General features: G+C 42.0%; 1 protein-coding gene across 5 annotated transcripts in view; it reads right to left on the reverse strand.

Moving 5' to 3' along the window:
• inppl1a (inositol polyphosphate phosphatase-like 1a) overlaps positions 1-16,841 on the reverse strand; it is a 228,822-nt gene that overhangs the window by 105,685 nt on the left and 106,296 nt on the right. For all 5 annotated transcript variants that reach the window (XR_011342361.1, XM_069892201.1, XM_069892203.1 and 2 more), the window contains exon 4: positions 15,623-15,731. Coding sequence is in view for 4 of the 5 variants with exons in the window: in XM_069892201.1 (XP_069748302.1) it covers positions 15,623-15,731 (109 nt within the window). In the remaining variant the exon portion in view is untranslated. The remainder of the gene's footprint in view (positions 1-15,622; positions 15,732-16,841) is intronic.

Genomic DNA, 16,841 nt, shown 5'->3' on the forward strand with positions numbered 1-16,841 from the left:
TCCAACAACCAAGTGTTTTATTAAAATGCTTTTCCTAGAGCTTTTTCCAAATGCTGGTTTTGTGACGGTAGACAGTGGGCAGATTAACCACGCACAACAGCACGAGGAATTTCAAGGTACAAACCATTTCAATTAGTCTGGAATCCATAACCATTCTCTTAATAGAAAAAGGTAATCAAGAAGGCAAATGGGATGCTTGGGCTTTAAAGGTAGAGAATGCTGGGAGATCTTGCAACTGTAAAGGGCCACGCACTTTCAGAGCTGGCATAGGGATCTGGACCAGATGGAAAAATGGGATGAAAAATGACAGATGGAATTTAACGCAGACAAGTGTTACATTTTGGAGGAGAAATCAAGGTAGGTAAAGGTTCCATTATTGTCACGTAACACTACATTTAGAATGTAACATACATGAAATTCTTCAACTTTGTCTATCGTTAGGAAGAGGGGTCCAGCGGCCCCTCACAGAAATGAGGCCCTAGCCAGGAACAAACTCACGACCTCTGGCTTAAAAGACCAGTGCTCTAACCACTGAGCCATTGGAGCCTAATATTGTGCATGTTCTACCATGTTCTACATGGTAGGGAACTGAGGAGTGCGGTAGAACAGAGGGATCTGGGAATACGGATACATCATTCCCTGAAAGTGGTGCCACAGGTGGATAGGGTTGTAAAGAGAGCTTTTGACATCTTAGCCTTCATAAATCAAAGTATTGGGTATAGAAGCTGGGATGTTATGGCAAAGTTTTACAAGACATTGGTGAAGCCAAATTTGGAGAATTGTGTGTAGTTCAGGTCATGTAACTGCAAAAAAGATATACACTGTCCCGGGTATGGATTGAACAGGAGATGGAAACTAGAGCCCACAGAGAAAATCCACACAGTGATGGAGAGAAATGTACAAACTCCTTACCGACAGTGCAGGATTTGAGATATCAATAAAATTGAAAGAGGGTAGACAAGATTTACAAGGATGTTGCCGGAACTTGAGGAACTGAGTTACAGGGAAAGGTTAAATCGTCACTAGGTTTAAATCCCGGGACCCTTCCCTACCAGCACCGGCTGAGCACCACAACCTTCTCAAGGGTTTGGATTTTATTCCTTGAAGAATGAGGGGAGATTTGATAGAGGTATACAAAATTATGAGAGGTACAAATAGAGTAAATACAAGTCAACTTTTTCTATTGAGGTCAGGTGAAAAACAAACCACAGGTTGCGGGTGAAAGGGAAGAAGTTTAGGGGAAACATTATGGGGAATTTCTTCACATAGAGAGTGGTGAATGTGGGAGGGGTCTACAGGGCCATGGACTGGGTGCAGGACAGTGGGACTAGGCAGAATAATGGTTCAGCATAGACTAGAAGGGTCGAAGGACCTATTTCTGTACTGCAATGTTCTATGGTGAGGATGCACATGGAGAACGGTGTCTCCCTCGTTGAGAAAGGTTACAATTTCAATGCTTCCTCACATCTTCAAACAGAAGTGTTGGCTCTATCTCTCCCCACAGATGCTGCCTGACTACCTGAGTGTTTGCAAACTTTTCAACTTTCGATTCAGGCTAACCTGGGCTACTTATCATTTCAGATTTAGTCAACACTTTGTCCTTTTGCCCAGTCTTGTCATTTTTACACATCCACCCATATTGCCTTCAGCAGAATTAGATATCTGAATCACTCTGTTATCTTATCCAAATCTCTCACAAACGTACTCAGAATCAGAATTTATTGTCATTAACAAGCCATGAAATTCGATGTTTTGTGGCAGAATCACAGTGCAAACATTCATATTATGAACCATCTTAACCATATAACCATTTATGGAGCGGAAACAGGCTTGTTGGCCTTTCGAGTCCGAACCGGTTCACTGATTTTGTGCGCCCTCTTCAGGCATTGGTCCCGGTATACAAAATATATAAAAAATATAAATGAAAGTGCGCGAAAAGTAACGCAGTGTCTTTGGTTCATTAATTATTCAGGAATCTGATGGCAGCGAGGAAGAAGCTGTCCTTATGCCGCTGAGTGCTCGTCTTTAGGGTCCTGTATCTTTTTCCTGATGGTAGCAGAGTGAAGACAACATGGCCTGGGTGGTGGGGTCTTTGAGGACAAAGGCTGCTTTTTTAAAACACCACTTCATGTCGATGTCCTCGATGGAGTAAAGTCTGGTACCTGTGATGTTGCAGGCTGAGTTAACAACCCTCTGGAGCTTATTCTTGTCCTGAGAGTTTGTGCCTCCATACCAGACAGTGGTGCAACCAGTCAGAATGCTCTCCACGGTCCACCTGTAGAAGTTTACGAGAGTCTTCAGTGATGTACTGAATCTCCTCAGACACCTCACAAAGTATAGCCGCTGGCAAACCATCTTTGTGATGCATCAACGTGGAGGCTCCAGGACAGATCATCGGAGATGGGGCACTGGGGGGGCGTGGGCTGATGGCGAAGGAAGAAGAAGTGTAATTCCATCTTCCCCCAGTTGGACTAACAAATACCCGAATTAAAGAATTAACAAAGTCTTGAAAATTTGTTTTGAAGTTGTCTGAATGTTAAAAGATTACAATGGCTGCTAATACAAAAAAGTCGAAAGCACAGATTCAGAAGAATTGAGGCCTACTTACCAAGTGGAATCCACGGAATCGACTGGACAGTTACCCAAGCATCAACGTTCTCCAGCTCGCTTAAGTATTACCCCGGCGCCTTCGCAAGATGGCGCTGGGCTTCCAATTCTTTCTTCTTATCTTGATCAGCGCGCTCGCGATGTTGAGCGCACTGCAGAGTTGCCGGAGTCCGCAGCATCGGATCTGGTGCGCGACACCACTGCAGGTCCCGGCAGCGCGGAGGCCCGAGGAAGTGCGTCGGAAGACGCGCGTGCACGGTGCGTCCCGGATCCGCAATCTCCTTGACAGGGTCTGGGCTGTCAGTGAAGTTGGTCAGCAACGGGCTGATCACGTCGGGACTGGGTCTGTAGGCATGCAGACCAGAAGTAAAGTGACTAAATCGTTGGTGGAATTAAAAGAACAGCAAGGGAAAGCCTCTCTGGAAACTGAAGCTATGGAAGAAAATTCATTGACTGTTACTGAAGTAATAGAAATTAGGCCTCAAGGAGAGACTAGTGAAACTACTTTTGATGCTGTTTTTACAATTTTGGAATCTATAGCTCATCAAATGGTAATAATTCAACACAAATATCCACTCAGATTGACCATGGATTTATGAACATGACTGAAAAAATGAATAGTATTTGTGAGGAAGTCTCTTCTGTCAAGAAAGATATTTCTGTCGTTAAAGCTGATGTCAATAGATGCTTGAATATAGTGGATACAGTTCAAGACAATTTTAAGAAGATGGAAGGTGCCTTTCAAGTCTGGAGAGAACAAGTGGAAACGTAATAAAGAAAAAAATAGAAAAGTGGAAGATTCTTTTGTTGGATGGGAAATTCAGAAGAAGGTCTTAACGAAGAAGATAGATTCGTTGGAAAACCAAAGTCGCCAGAATAATGTTAAAATAGTGGGAATTCCTGAAGGAATTGAGGGTTCAGATCCAATAAAAATTTTTTTAAAGTGGATCCCTAAAGCATTGGGATTGAAATTTTTTCCAGAAGGTTTGGAATTAGAAAGGGCACATAGAGCTTTGAGAAGTAAACCATACCTGGGCCAACCTCCACGAGCTGTTTTGATTCGTTGTCTACGGTATCAAGATAGGGAAATCATCTTGCAAGTTGCGGTCTAAAATGCACGTAGATATCAGTCTCCATTGATGGTACAGGGAAATAAGCTTTTCTTTTACCCGGATTTAAGTCAAGAAATGATTAAAAGGTGTAAAGAATTTAATTCTGCTAAAGAGGTGCTTTGGAGAAAGGGTTACAATTTTTATTTTAGATACCCTGCAGTTTTGAAGATTTTTTATGGTAATTTCCAATCACAGTTGTTTGAGTGGGATTATGATGCTTTAATTTTTGCCAATTCTTTGCCAGACAGGACTAGTGAAAGGCACCCTTCACCTAAGAGAAAGACACCTGATAAGAAGAATGGAAATTGGAACAGGAAGGCAAATATGTCAAAGAGTTTGACTGATATTGATGATCTGGAACAAACCTTAGGATTGAATTCATTGGGGCTGTGAACTGATTTAGACTTATAATTTTGTAAGTCCGGTTGGGGGGGATGGATGTCGCTGAAGCTCTTGGAAGTCATCCGCCATCTGTGGGGGAGGGAGGGGGAATTTTATTTCTTTCCACATCCAGTTAAGCGGGGAGTTACTACTTTTGTAGTTTCTACTTATTTCTAAAAAACCTTTTTCTTATTTTTGTGCAATCTTTATTTTGTTTAAGGAGAGGGGTTCTAGTGGTTGATTAATTTAGGGGCTATTTGGCAAAGGGAGCTTCATTTTATTTTATTGAGGAGAGGGTTTTTTTGTGGACTGAAGGAATAGAGGGTTTTTAAAAAATTGTTAAAACAATGTCTAGTTTGAATTTTGCAACATTTAATGTTCAGGGCTTAAACAACCCGATTAAGCGTAAACATGTTTTAGCTTATATAAAAAAAAGATGAAAGTGGATATTGCTTTTTTGCAGGAAACTCATTTAACTGAAAAAGAACATTTAAAATTGAAGAGGGACTGGGTTGGTCATGTAATTTTATCTTCTTTTAATTCGAAAGCACGAGGAGTAGTGATTTTGATTCACAAGAAAATACCATTTGAACTCGAATCTTCAGTGGAAACAGCTGGTCTTTGTTGAATGCGTATGTGCCTAATGTTGATGATGAACAATTTGAGTCTGGAGCTTTTTTAACTCTGAGTCAAGCTAAAGAAAATATTTTGATTGGGGGAGATTTCAATTATCCATAATGGATAAATCTCCGAAAATTTTGAAAAAAATCAAAAGCAGTGGTCCAATTGGTTTCTTTGATGAAAGATTTAAATTTGATAGAGGTTTGGAGAAGGTTAAATCCTATTAAGAAAGATTTTTCATTTTATTCTTCACATCATGATTCATTTTCAAGGTTTCATTTATTTTTGGCATCAGCACATTTGCAACTCGTTTTACTCAAGCTGAATACAAGAGTAGAATAATTTCAGACCATTCATTGTTATTTATTTCTTGTGTTGGGCCGGAAGTTTACTCAATTAACTTTTCGGTGGAGGTTTAATGCAATGCTATTGAAAAAAAAACAGAATTTGTAAAATTTATTAAGGATCGAATTGCTTCTCTTCTGGATTTGAATAGGAATACAGTTCAGAGTCATTTTACTTTATGAGACATTTTTACGTGGTCAAATTATTAGCTATGCATTAAAAGAAAAGAAGAAATTTTTGGCAGAGAGTCAGTTATTGGAAAATCAGATAGTTGATTTGGAAAAAAAAAATTCAGTGGAATTGTACGGAGGATAATAAGGCAGTTTTAACTAAATTGAAGCTACGATATAACACATTACAAACATATCAATATGAACGTTTGATTCAAAGATCTAAGCAATGTTATCATGAGTTGGGGATAGAGCTCAAAGTTCTAGCATGGCAATTGAAAACAGATAAGCATCAAGAACTATTAATGCTGTGAGGAAAGATAATTCAGTTACCTTTAAACCTCAGGAAATTAATGACCAATTTTTATCATTTTATCAGAAATTATATACTTCTGAGGGAGTTCGAGATGATGGTTCCATTGAATCTTTTTTGTCAGATTTAAACTTGCCAATATTAGGGGAAGATGATGTGAGGAAAATGGACTCTCTTTTTATGTAATTCAACCCAATGGGAAGTCTCCAGGAGATGATGGGTTTACCATTGAATTTTATAAAGATTTTTATGATGATTTGTCTCCTCTTCAGCAGGTAACACAAGAACAAGCTTTACCAGATTCTTGTTTGAATGCAATAATAACGGTTATACTAAAAAGAGACAGAGACCCTTTGAATGTAGCTACATATCGGCCAAATTATAAAATAATAGTGAAATTATTGGCAAATAGACTTGCTAAGTATTTACCTCAATTGGTACATTTGATCAGACTGGGTTCATTAGAAATAGGTAAGCCTCTGATAATATTCTAGAGTAATTTCACTGATCAATGCATCATGTCAGCAACCCAACCTACCAATGGTAGTTGCTCTAGATGCTGAAAAAGTTTTTGATCAGGTCGAATGGAATTTTTTATTTAAAGTCTTGGAGAAATACAAGTTTGGACCCTTTTTTATTGGTTGGGTAAAGGCACTGTACCAGTTGCTAGGGTGGCAACAAATGGTCAAGCCTCTTCGCTATTTAAATGATTGCGTTCAACTCATCAAGGTTGTCCCTTGTCACCAGTTTTATTTGCGTTGATCATCGAACCGTTAGCTCAAGCTATGAGGCAGAATGAGAATATTAGAGATATAAGAATAGCAGACGATGAATATAAGATTAATTTATTTGCTGATGATGTTTTGATAAATTTAATTAATCCGGAACGATCTTTAATTTATTTGCAAGAATGTTTAGAACAATATGGTAAATTGTCAGGATATAAAGTGAATTGGGATAAAAGTTAAATATTACCAATTTCTGAGGCAAATTACGATCAGTGTAGACAAATTACTAAATTTTGTTTGACTAATAAAATTAAGTATTTAAGTATAATGATTGATGTAAATGTTCAATCATTGTATAATTTAAATTATGCACCGTTAATGAGAAAGATCAAAGTGGATTTGATTAAGTGAAAAGATTTACCTTTGTCACTAATAGGCTGAGTAAATTGTATTAAGATGAATATTTTTCCGCGAATTCAGTATCTTTTTCAGTCGATTCCTTGCTTACTTCCGAAATTTTTTTTTCAGGATTTAAATAAAGTAGTATGAGAATTTTTATGGAAGGGAAAACTAGCTGGAGTAGCAATATATAAAATGACTTGGAAATACGCTTTGGGAGGTTTACAATTACCTCATTTTCAAAATTATTATGAAACAGCTCAATTAAGATTTATTAACTGTATGCAAGATGTTTTGTACCCCCTTAGTTGGGCTAGGGTACAATTGGCTGGTATTTCTGAACCTTATTCACATCAATTTATATTTAAGTGGAATTCTGTTTTATTACAGAGATATAATATACCAATTTTTAAATATTTGTTAGAGATTTGGACTAAAAGGAATTTATTGATAGGTACGAAAGGTAAAATATCAGTTCAAGCTCAAATATCGGTTCAAAATAAATTGATTCCTTTTTCGTTGAATAATAGGTTTTTAAGGGAATGGCAGATTAAAGGAATAAAGTTGAATCAGCATTCTTTTGAAAAGGGTAAATTTTTATCGTTTAATCAACTTAGAGCGAAATTTGGAATTCCAGTGTATTCTTTATTTGTTTATTATCAAATTTGAGCATGAGTGAAACATAATTTTGGAAGAGAAATGAAAATTCCTAAGTTAACAAAATTTGAGTTTATGATTTCTCATTCATTAAATAAGTGTTTTATTTCTGAGATGTATGCATTGTTGCAAGAAACTATGGATAAAATAAATTTAGATAAATCTAGGATTAAATGGTTTAATTTGTGATATTAATCAAGCCAATTGGGAGATGATGTGTTTTGATGGTGTGCCTAAATTGCTTAATGTAAGATATAGTATGGTTAATTATAATTTTTTGCACCAGTTGTATCTGACCCCTGAGAAATTGAAAAAATATAGATTTAGTAATTCAGAGTTGTGTTTTAGATGTGGATTATATGTAGGAACATCTTTACATTCAGTTTGGTTGTGTGATAAGGTTTAATCATTTTGGCATAAAATTAGGGAATTTCTTCAAAAATTGTTTAAGATCCATATGACCAATTTTTGTTACATCCAAGAAAATTTTTGTTGGGTTGTATTGTCCTATTTATTGATTTGGTGTTAGATAAGTTTCAGACAGCATTTCTTCGTTTAGCATTGGCTGTAGGACATAAATGTGTAGTGATTTCATGGAACGTTGAGGTAAATGTAACATAATGAGTTGAGGTATTTATATGGAGAAAATAACATATAATTTGCATGATAATTACGACTTTTTTGTTAAGATGTGGTCGCCTTATTTGAAATGTATGAGTTTAGTAATATTTTAAATTTTTGTATGTGTTTCTTTTATTTTCTTAATGCTTCCCTTGTGGAGTTTGCTGAGGGTGGGTGGAAGGGGGTGGGTTAGTTGTAACTTTCATTTTTATATTACGGACTTTGTAAAAGTTTTTCTCTTGAAAATATGAAATAAAGTTTATTTTAAAGAAAGATGTCGGCACCCAGGAATTTGAAGGGTATTAAAGGTTACGGAGAGAAGGCGGGGACGGGGTACTGAACTTTAAGATCAGCCATGATCTCATTGAATGGCGGAGCAGGCTCGAAGGGTCGAATGACCTACTCCTGCTCCTATCTTCTATGTTTCTATGGTTCTCTCCACTATTGAGCCCTCAATGAGGACTGGGTAGTATTCCCCTGACTTCCTCCTAAAGTCCACAATCAATTCCTTTGTTTTGCTGACATTTACCGCAAGGCTGTTGATGTGACATCATTCAACAAGCTGATCTATCTTCCTCCTGCACACTTCCTCGTTGCCATTATGATTCTGCCAACGGGTTGTGGTGTCATTAACAAATTTGCAGATATCCTTGGAATTGTGTCTGGCCACAGTCAAAGGTGTATAATGAATAGAGCAGTGGGTTAAGCAGTGGGGTTCCCCTGTATTGATAATCAGCGAGTAGGAGACTTTGTTTCTAATTTGTACTGACTGTGGTCTTCTGATGAGGAGATCAAGGATCCAGTTTCAGAGGGGGGTACAGAGGCCTAGAGTTTGCAGCTTCTTGACCAGCCATTGAGGGAATAATGGTATTGAAGGCCGAGCTGTAGTCGATGAAGAGCAGCCGTATTGTATGAGTAGCTGTTTTTGAGGTGAGCCGGAGCTGAGTGGAGATTTTGCATCTGAGGCTTGGGATCGCACTGCTCATAGCTTGTCAATTTGAATGAATGTGTGTGTGGGTGTGTGTGTGTGTGTAGCCTACTGGTGAGCTCAGTAATCGCAAAGGGACTGGTAGGCCAAGGAAGACTCCACTGCTGACGACTGAAATCTCATCATAATGAAGAAAAAAATCCCCAAAGGTATGTTTGACAGATCAGAAACACTCTTCAGGAGGCAGATGTGGACGTGTCAATGAGTACTGTCCGCAGAAAACTTCATGAACAGATAACTTGAGTCTACACTGCAAGGTACAAACCACTGGTTAGTCACAGAAACAGGATGGCCTGATTACAGTTCGCCAAGAAGTATTTAAAAGAGCCTGCAGAGTTCTGGAAAAATATCTCGTAGACAGATGAGTCCAAGATTATGGAAAGAGCAAAGTTTGGAGGTGTAAAGGAACTTCCCAAGATCCAAAGCAAACCACCTCATCTGTGAATCATGGTGGTGGGGGTGTCTGGCTGCCACAGGTACTGGTACATTGATCTTCATTGATGATGGAATTGCTGATGGCAGCAGCAAAATTAATTCTGATGTGTATAGAAACATCTTATCTACTCAAGCTTGAGCAAATGCCTCCAAACCTATTGAACGGTGCTTCACCCTACAGCAAGACCATGATCCCAAACGGATTGCTAAAGCAACAAAGGAGATTTTCAAAGCTAAAAACTGGAAAATGTTTGAATGGCCAAGTCATGGCCATTGAGCATGGCCTTCCATATGCTGAAGAGAAAGCTTAAGGGGACAAGCTGCCAAAACAAGCAGGAGCTGAAGGTGACTGCAGTCGAGGCCTGGCAGGGCATCACCAGAGAAGATGCTCAGCACCTGGTGATGTCTCTGGATCACAGACTTCAAGCAGTTATTGTACGCAAGGGATAGGCAACAAAATTCTAAACACGACTCTTTAATCTACACACCATTGCTGAGTCCCAAATATTGTGGTGCCCTGAAATGAGGGGACTATGTATAAAAAGTGCTGGAATTTCAACCTGGTCAAACCAACATGTATATAAATAACCTTGAATAAAATCTGGAATGTTCACTTTAATCACATGTGAATTGTTTGATTACAAATTTAAAACTGTGGAGCACAGGGGTAAATAAAGGACAAAAAAAAACTTTCTCCCTAACATTATTAGGGCACAGTAGAGGAGGCGACATTGAGAGCAGAGGATGAGATCTCGTGATTCTCTGCCTCAGCTGGAAGGGCTGTTTGGTACTCTCGAAGGAGATGGTGGGCATGGTTGCACTCCTGGCTTAAGAGTGTAAAAGCTCAGCAAAGTGCCAGGGGTCAGAGGGAGGCAGGGTTATGGGGTTCATGGAGAGAGTGGTCTCTGTGGAATGCAGGAAGGGGAAGATGTGATTGAGAGTGGGATCCTATGGCAGCTGATGGAGATGACAGGATGATGTGATGAGTATGGAGGTGTGGAAAACTGGCTGTTACGGTGCCAGGAGCCGGGGTTCAAATGCTGCGCTGTAAGAAGTTTGTACCTTCTCCCCATATCTGCATGGGTTTCCTCCAGTGGTTCCAATTTCCTCCCACTGATCATAAACGTACCAGGGGCTATAGGTCAACTGTGAGCAATTTGGCGGCACAGGCTTGTGGGCCGGAAGGGCCTGTTACCATGCTGCATGTCTGAATTAAAATTAAGAAAGGGGAACCTTGTATATTTTGTTCAGTAGGGGAAGGTGAGAACAAAGGTCAAGCAAAGAGAAAATGGGAAAGAGGACTCCGTCAACCACAGGAGAAGGGAATCCACGTTTCCTGAAAAAAATGTTTGGAGTTAATGGCTTCTCTCTGAGAAGAGATGAGGTGGAGATGAAGAAAGTGAGATAAAAGGGTGGTATCCTTACAGGGTACAGGGTGGGAAGGGTGTAGTCCTAGCAGAAGGTTAAAAGTTCATGTCTGTGGATAGCTTGTGTCCAGATATGAAGAGGGAGGGGTCAAGCAATGGGAAAGCTTTGCTGCCATGTTCTAACCTGCTCATGCATTGTCTTCTTCAGGGTGGGTGGTGGCATGTTTTTGCAGGTTTTAAGGTAGTTGATGAGGCCAACATAGGAACATGAGGCAGGAGGTGGGGATTGCTTCCTCGTGCAGGGCGTCTGTGTGCTACCAATGCACGGTCTCGTGCCAAATTCTCCTCCTCCACTTTGAGCAGTCATGGGTCAGGGATCCCAGGAGCCAGTGGAGATAAGGCACGGTTAGTCTAACAGTTAGTACAACGCTATTATAGCGCCAGTGACCTGGTTTGAATCCGCCATTCTCTCTAAGGAGTTTGTACGCTCCCTCCCCCCTGTCTGCGTTGATTTCCTCCAGGTGCTCCAGTTTCCTCCCACCCTTCAATCATGCAGAGGTTGTAGGTTAATTGGGACAAGCTCGCCCTTTCTTACCCCCTCCCCTCCCCGCCCACCCCGATGTTGCTCGACCCACTGAGTTCCTCTCGTTGCTTGCGTCTGATTCCAGCAGTCTCCTCCAAAATATCTGTGCACTTTCAATTCTGGCCTCCTGGACGTCTGATTCAGATCGTTCCACCACTGGCAGCTGTGCCACAGCCGCCTCAGAACTCTGGCATCACTTCGTTCAACTCCTCATCACTCCACAACCCTGGAGTCTCTCTCTCTCTCTCTCTCTCTCTCTCTCTCTCTCTTGTGGCTTCCCCTCGGGGACGGCTGGATTGTCCGAGAAATAGCAGTCTTTTTTTAAACCCAACTGCACACAGGACAGCAGCCACTACAAGCTTCCTCCAATTTTGGAGGAGTTTCTGATTTGGGAACGCTGGTTCAGGCCGAGTTTACCTTCCACCCACCGCTGCCTGCAGAAGGATGGGTTGCTGTGGTAGGCTCGTTCAGCCACCATGACATTTCTGATACAATCAAGTGTTTTGATGAGAGGTTATCTTTACTCACTCACTTGCAGGATGTGGGCAGTATTTACTTCATCCTATTTGAGAAAATGCTTGAGTGCTGGCTTCTTGAACCACTGCAGCCTGTGCATGAGTCCACTGGGTTGCAGCAGGCTTCTCTACTTGGACCCTCGAATGATACAGGCTTCGTAAAAATCAAGCTCTTGATTCACATTTCAGATTTACTGTCAGCCAATAAGTATATATAAATAACATGATGACATCACATATAACCTCGAGGTTCTTTTTCCTGCGGACGAGGCAGAATTACCACTAATTGGTAGTCCATAAAGGAAACTGTACACAACGTACACATGTAAACAAATTGACTGCAATACAGAGAGAGAAAAAAAATCAATAACGTGCACAAGTCAGGGTCCTTAAATGAGTCCCTGATTGAGTTTGTCATTGAGGAGTCTGATGGTGGAGGGGGAGCAGCTGTTCCTGAACCTGGTGTTGCGAGTCTTGTGGCCCCGATACCTCTTTCCTGATAGCAGCAGCAAGAACAGAGCGTGTGCTGGGTGGTGGGGATCCTTGATGATTGCTGCTGCTCTCCGACGGCAGCGTTCCCTGTAGATGCTCTCGATGGTGGGGAGTTTTGCATGTGATATCCTGAGCTGTTTCCACCAACTTTTGCAGAGCTTTATGCTCAGAGGTATTGGTGTCCTTATACCGACCGGATTGTGATGCAGCCGGTCAGAACACTTTCCACTACACCTCTGTAGAAATTTGCCAGGGTTTCCAATGTCATACCAAACCTCCGCAAACTTTTGAGGAAATAAGAGGCGCTGACGTGGTTTCTTCATAATGCCATTGGTGCGTTGGGTCCAGGAAACACCATGCGAGATTGTGACTTCCAAGAACCTAAATTTGCTCTCCCTCTCATTTCCCAATAATCAGTGGATTGTAAACCTCTGGGTTTCCCTTCCTGAAGTCAAGAATCAGCTCCTTAGTTTTGGTGACATTGAGCAGGGGGCTAATTACGCAGCACTGTGGGCGGCTCGCTCGCCGAGCGGACACGTAGAACCGCAGGGCGAGGAACCGCATGCATGCAGTGCTGCGAGCTGTGTTGCGACAAACTGGAACGTTGTGTCTCTTTCTCGAGGGCGCAGGATTCCCATCGTGTTTAAATACACGAGCCCTGCAGATCAGTGGCAGGTATGTGGTGACATCACTCGCAGTCCCGTGTGGCCCAGACCGGGAGGGATATAAAAGGAGGGAGCAAATTAGAATTAAACAGTAAGCTGACTAATCCTGTGTCATTTCGTAACTGTAGCGGAGTAGTCACTACACTTCAATACCATCATGCTCTAGATTTTTATTTTAAACCATGAAAAGCTTTTTTGTAATCATTTCCAATTTTTTTTCTTTTGAATCTTGTATAGCACAGTATATAAACTGTACTGTAGAAGTAGTTATCTTCTTTGGCTTGGCTTCGCGGACGAAGATTAATGGAGAGGTAAAGTCCACGTCAGCTGCAGGCTCATTTGTGGCTGACAAGTCTGATGCGGGACAGGCAGACACGGTGGCAGTGGTTGCAAGGGAAAATTGGTTGGTTGGGGTTGGGTGTTGGGGTGTTATAATGTATAATAAAAACACCAATAAAAAATATTTTAAAAAGAAAGAAAATTAACTTTTATTTTATATTTAGATAACAGGCCCTTCTGGCCCACAAGCCCGGGCTGCTCAAATATCCCAATGAACCTGCAATCCCCATGTTTTGAAGGGTGGGAGGAAACCAGAGCCCCTGGAGAAAATCCACAAGGGCACGGGGAGAATACACAAACCTCTCACACACAGCGCCGGATTCGAACCGGTTTCAATGGTGCTGTATGGAATCTTGCTAACCACTACATTAACCATGCTGCCTTTGTTCGTGAATACAACATTCTCCTCGCACCATCTCTGCCTTAGTGTGGGGCTAAACAGGTAATGTGCACATGCTGGGCTCCAACTTTTGTGGAGAGTGAGGTGCTAGTTCTGGAGGCTGGTGAGGTGTTCATGCAGTGGGGTATGGCAAGAGTATTCACCTGGCACCTGACAGAATCAGTGCTCGTCCCCTGTTAACCTTAGAACTTCGCAAAAATAGGCTGCAAGGTCACAGCATGAAGACTTTTAATTCAAAGAGAAGGCAAATAAGTATACGAAGGTGAAAGGAGAATCAGGCTGAGCCAATGTGGTGAGGAGAAACCTGGTACATCAGGTCCAGCATGGACCAGATGGGCTGAATGGCCGCTCCAGTGCCGCGTAGTCCAAATGATTGAGTGTGACTAAGACAGCAGCACTATCCTGTTGACATCCAATGAGTCAAAGGTTTAAGTTTATTTGTTACGTTATTCCTAGTACGGATCGACCCCCGAGGCAATTTTTCGCAGTTACAATGGTCAGAAATGAGGAAGAAATCATCCAAGTGGATTTGCTTGGACTATTTCTGAAACCTCTTTCCCCTTTCAGAATCTCTGTCTCCAATAGTTTTTGTCATCTTGGTGGATCATTCCTGAAAGAATGTCCCTAAAGGTCTTCTGAGCAAGGCACAGGGAACATCTAGAGTAGGGGTGGCCAAACCGCAGCTCAGGGGCGGGAACAGGGGACGTTGGGTTCCTGGGCAGGAGTGGGGGATGTTTGGCTCCCGGGCAGGAACGGGGAACGTCGGTATTGTTTTGACTTTCGATAATTTCAACTTTCACTGAGAGTCCCACAACAGTCCCCTTCGTAAGCTGGGGTCCACCTGGACAGCAAGAAGACATGAGACGGGAAGCCACAGCAGAACCTACAGTTCCCAAGGAGGCTGAGGAAGCCCAAAGAGGTCAAGGCTACCGACCTGGTCTTGAAAACATTTTACAGGAGCAGAGCAGAGAGTGTCCTGTCTGGCTACATCATTGTGTGGGACGGTTGCTGCGAAATCAATACAGGGGATTATCAAAACGGCTGAAAAGATCACTGGGGTCTCTTTTTCCTCTATTTAATAGGTGCATTGCTCAAATACAGCTCAAAGAATTATGCCAGACTCTTTCGATCCATCACACAGGATCTGTGACCTACTACCATTAGGAAGGAGGTATAAGAGCATATCTATCTCTACATGTATAATTATTATGTGTTGTATGTTACATGTGAATGTGTTGCAATGTGCTCCGGAGAAGCACTGTTTCGTCTGGTTGTTTAGGTACAATCAGACGATAATCAGCTTCAACGTGAAGAGTTTCTTCCGCAATCTTACAAGTTAATTGGGTGCATTCTGACCGGTTGCATCACTGGTATGGAGGGGCCAATGCACAGGACAGGAAAAGCCAACAGAGAGTTGTAAACTCAGCCAGCGCCATCATGGGCATCCGTCTTCCCTCCATCAACAACATCTGCAAGAAAGCAGCCTCTCTCTTCAAGGACCACCCAGGCCATGCCCTCTACTCACCGCTACCATCAGGAAGGAGGTTCAGGAGCCTGAAGGTGAACACCCCAACATTACAAAAACAGCTTCTTCCCCTCTGCCATCAGATTTTTGAATGGCCAATCAATGAACCACAGAAGTAATGTCTGCACTTGTAATGAATATTTGCATCTATGATGCCACCACAAAACAATAAACTTCATGACATGTTCATGACTGTAAAGTTCATAAGAATAAGAGGACAATTTGAGAATAGGTTCACAATGAAAAATAAAGTCACTTAGTACCTCAATGAGCACCTAATAAGTCACCTTGGCCCCCCCCCCCAATATACGGTGAGCTGGACTGAAACCCCCTGTTCTCCAAACACTCAATGCATTTACCTCTCTGCTGTCCCATCCTGAGCCACAGGGGAGAGGCAGGTGCCAGCACTGCCTGGGAAGCTGGTGGAGGCAGAGCGCGGAGGCAACGGGGGCTTGTCATCTTCACCATCTACAAACACAAGTGTGAGGAATGTGAGAAAATACCATGTCAGTCAGCAAATAATGGAACCACGTCTGACGTTGAGTCCACAAAACGCATCCCCACATGGTGAAAGAGTCACAAGGAAGGCATCCAATTCTAGCCAATCCACAGTTAGCATAGTGGCTAGTGGAACGCTGTTGCAGCGGCAGGGACCTGGGATCGAATCCAGCACTGTCCCTAAGGAGGTTGCACGTTCTCCCCGTAGCCTGCATAGGTTTCCTAATTTTGCAAATTTCTACAGGTGTACCATGGAGAGCATTCTGACTGGTTGCATGGCTGTCTGGTGTGGAGGTGCTAATGCTCAGGACAGGAAAAAGTTACAGAGAGTTATGAACTCAGCCAGCGCCATCACAGACATCAGTCTACACCCATTAAGGAACTATTAAGAGGCAGTGTCCCAAGAAAGCAGGCTCTCTCCTCAAGGACCCTCACCAACCAGGCAATCCCCTCTTCACACTACAGCTGTCGGGAAGGAGATACAGGAGCCTGAAGACGAACACACAACAGCACCAGGACAGATTCTTCCCATGTCATCAAATTTTGGTTGATTAATGAACCACAGACACTACCTCACTTTCTCTATTCTCACACTATTTATTTATTTTTTAAAATGTAATTTATAGCAATATCTGCAGCTGCCATAAAACAATGAAGTTCATGACAATAAATTCTGATTCGTCCGGGTGCTTCCATTATCTCCCACCTTTCAAAACGTATGAGGGTTGGAGGTTAATTGGTATATTTGGGCAGCATGGGTTTGTGGGGTGGAAGGCATAGGCTAAATTTAAAAATTTAGCCATAGGCTAAATTTAAAAATTGTGTCACCAGTCCCTCATCGTCACTGGGTCAACATGCAGGGATTCCCGCCCCAACACCACTGCAGGACCACCCTGCACCGGAACGATTGCAGCAGGGCAAGGGCAACTTCCGGTCCCGAGGACCATTGGGGACCAGCAATAAATGCTGCCCCTGCCAGCAAAGCCCTGATCCCAAAAAGAAATGTGAAAGAAACCTCAAAGGTAACGAGTTTTAGATCCATTAAAAGCTCAGCAGTCCAACAAAACCCTCTACCAAATC

The sequence above is a fragment of the Narcine bancroftii genome, chromosome 7 (assembly GCF_036971445.1).
Source record: "Narcine bancroftii isolate sNarBan1 chromosome 7, sNarBan1.hap1, whole genome shotgun sequence".
Taxonomy (NCBI): domain Eukaryota; kingdom Metazoa; phylum Chordata; class Chondrichthyes; order Torpediniformes; family Narcinidae; genus Narcine; species Narcine bancroftii.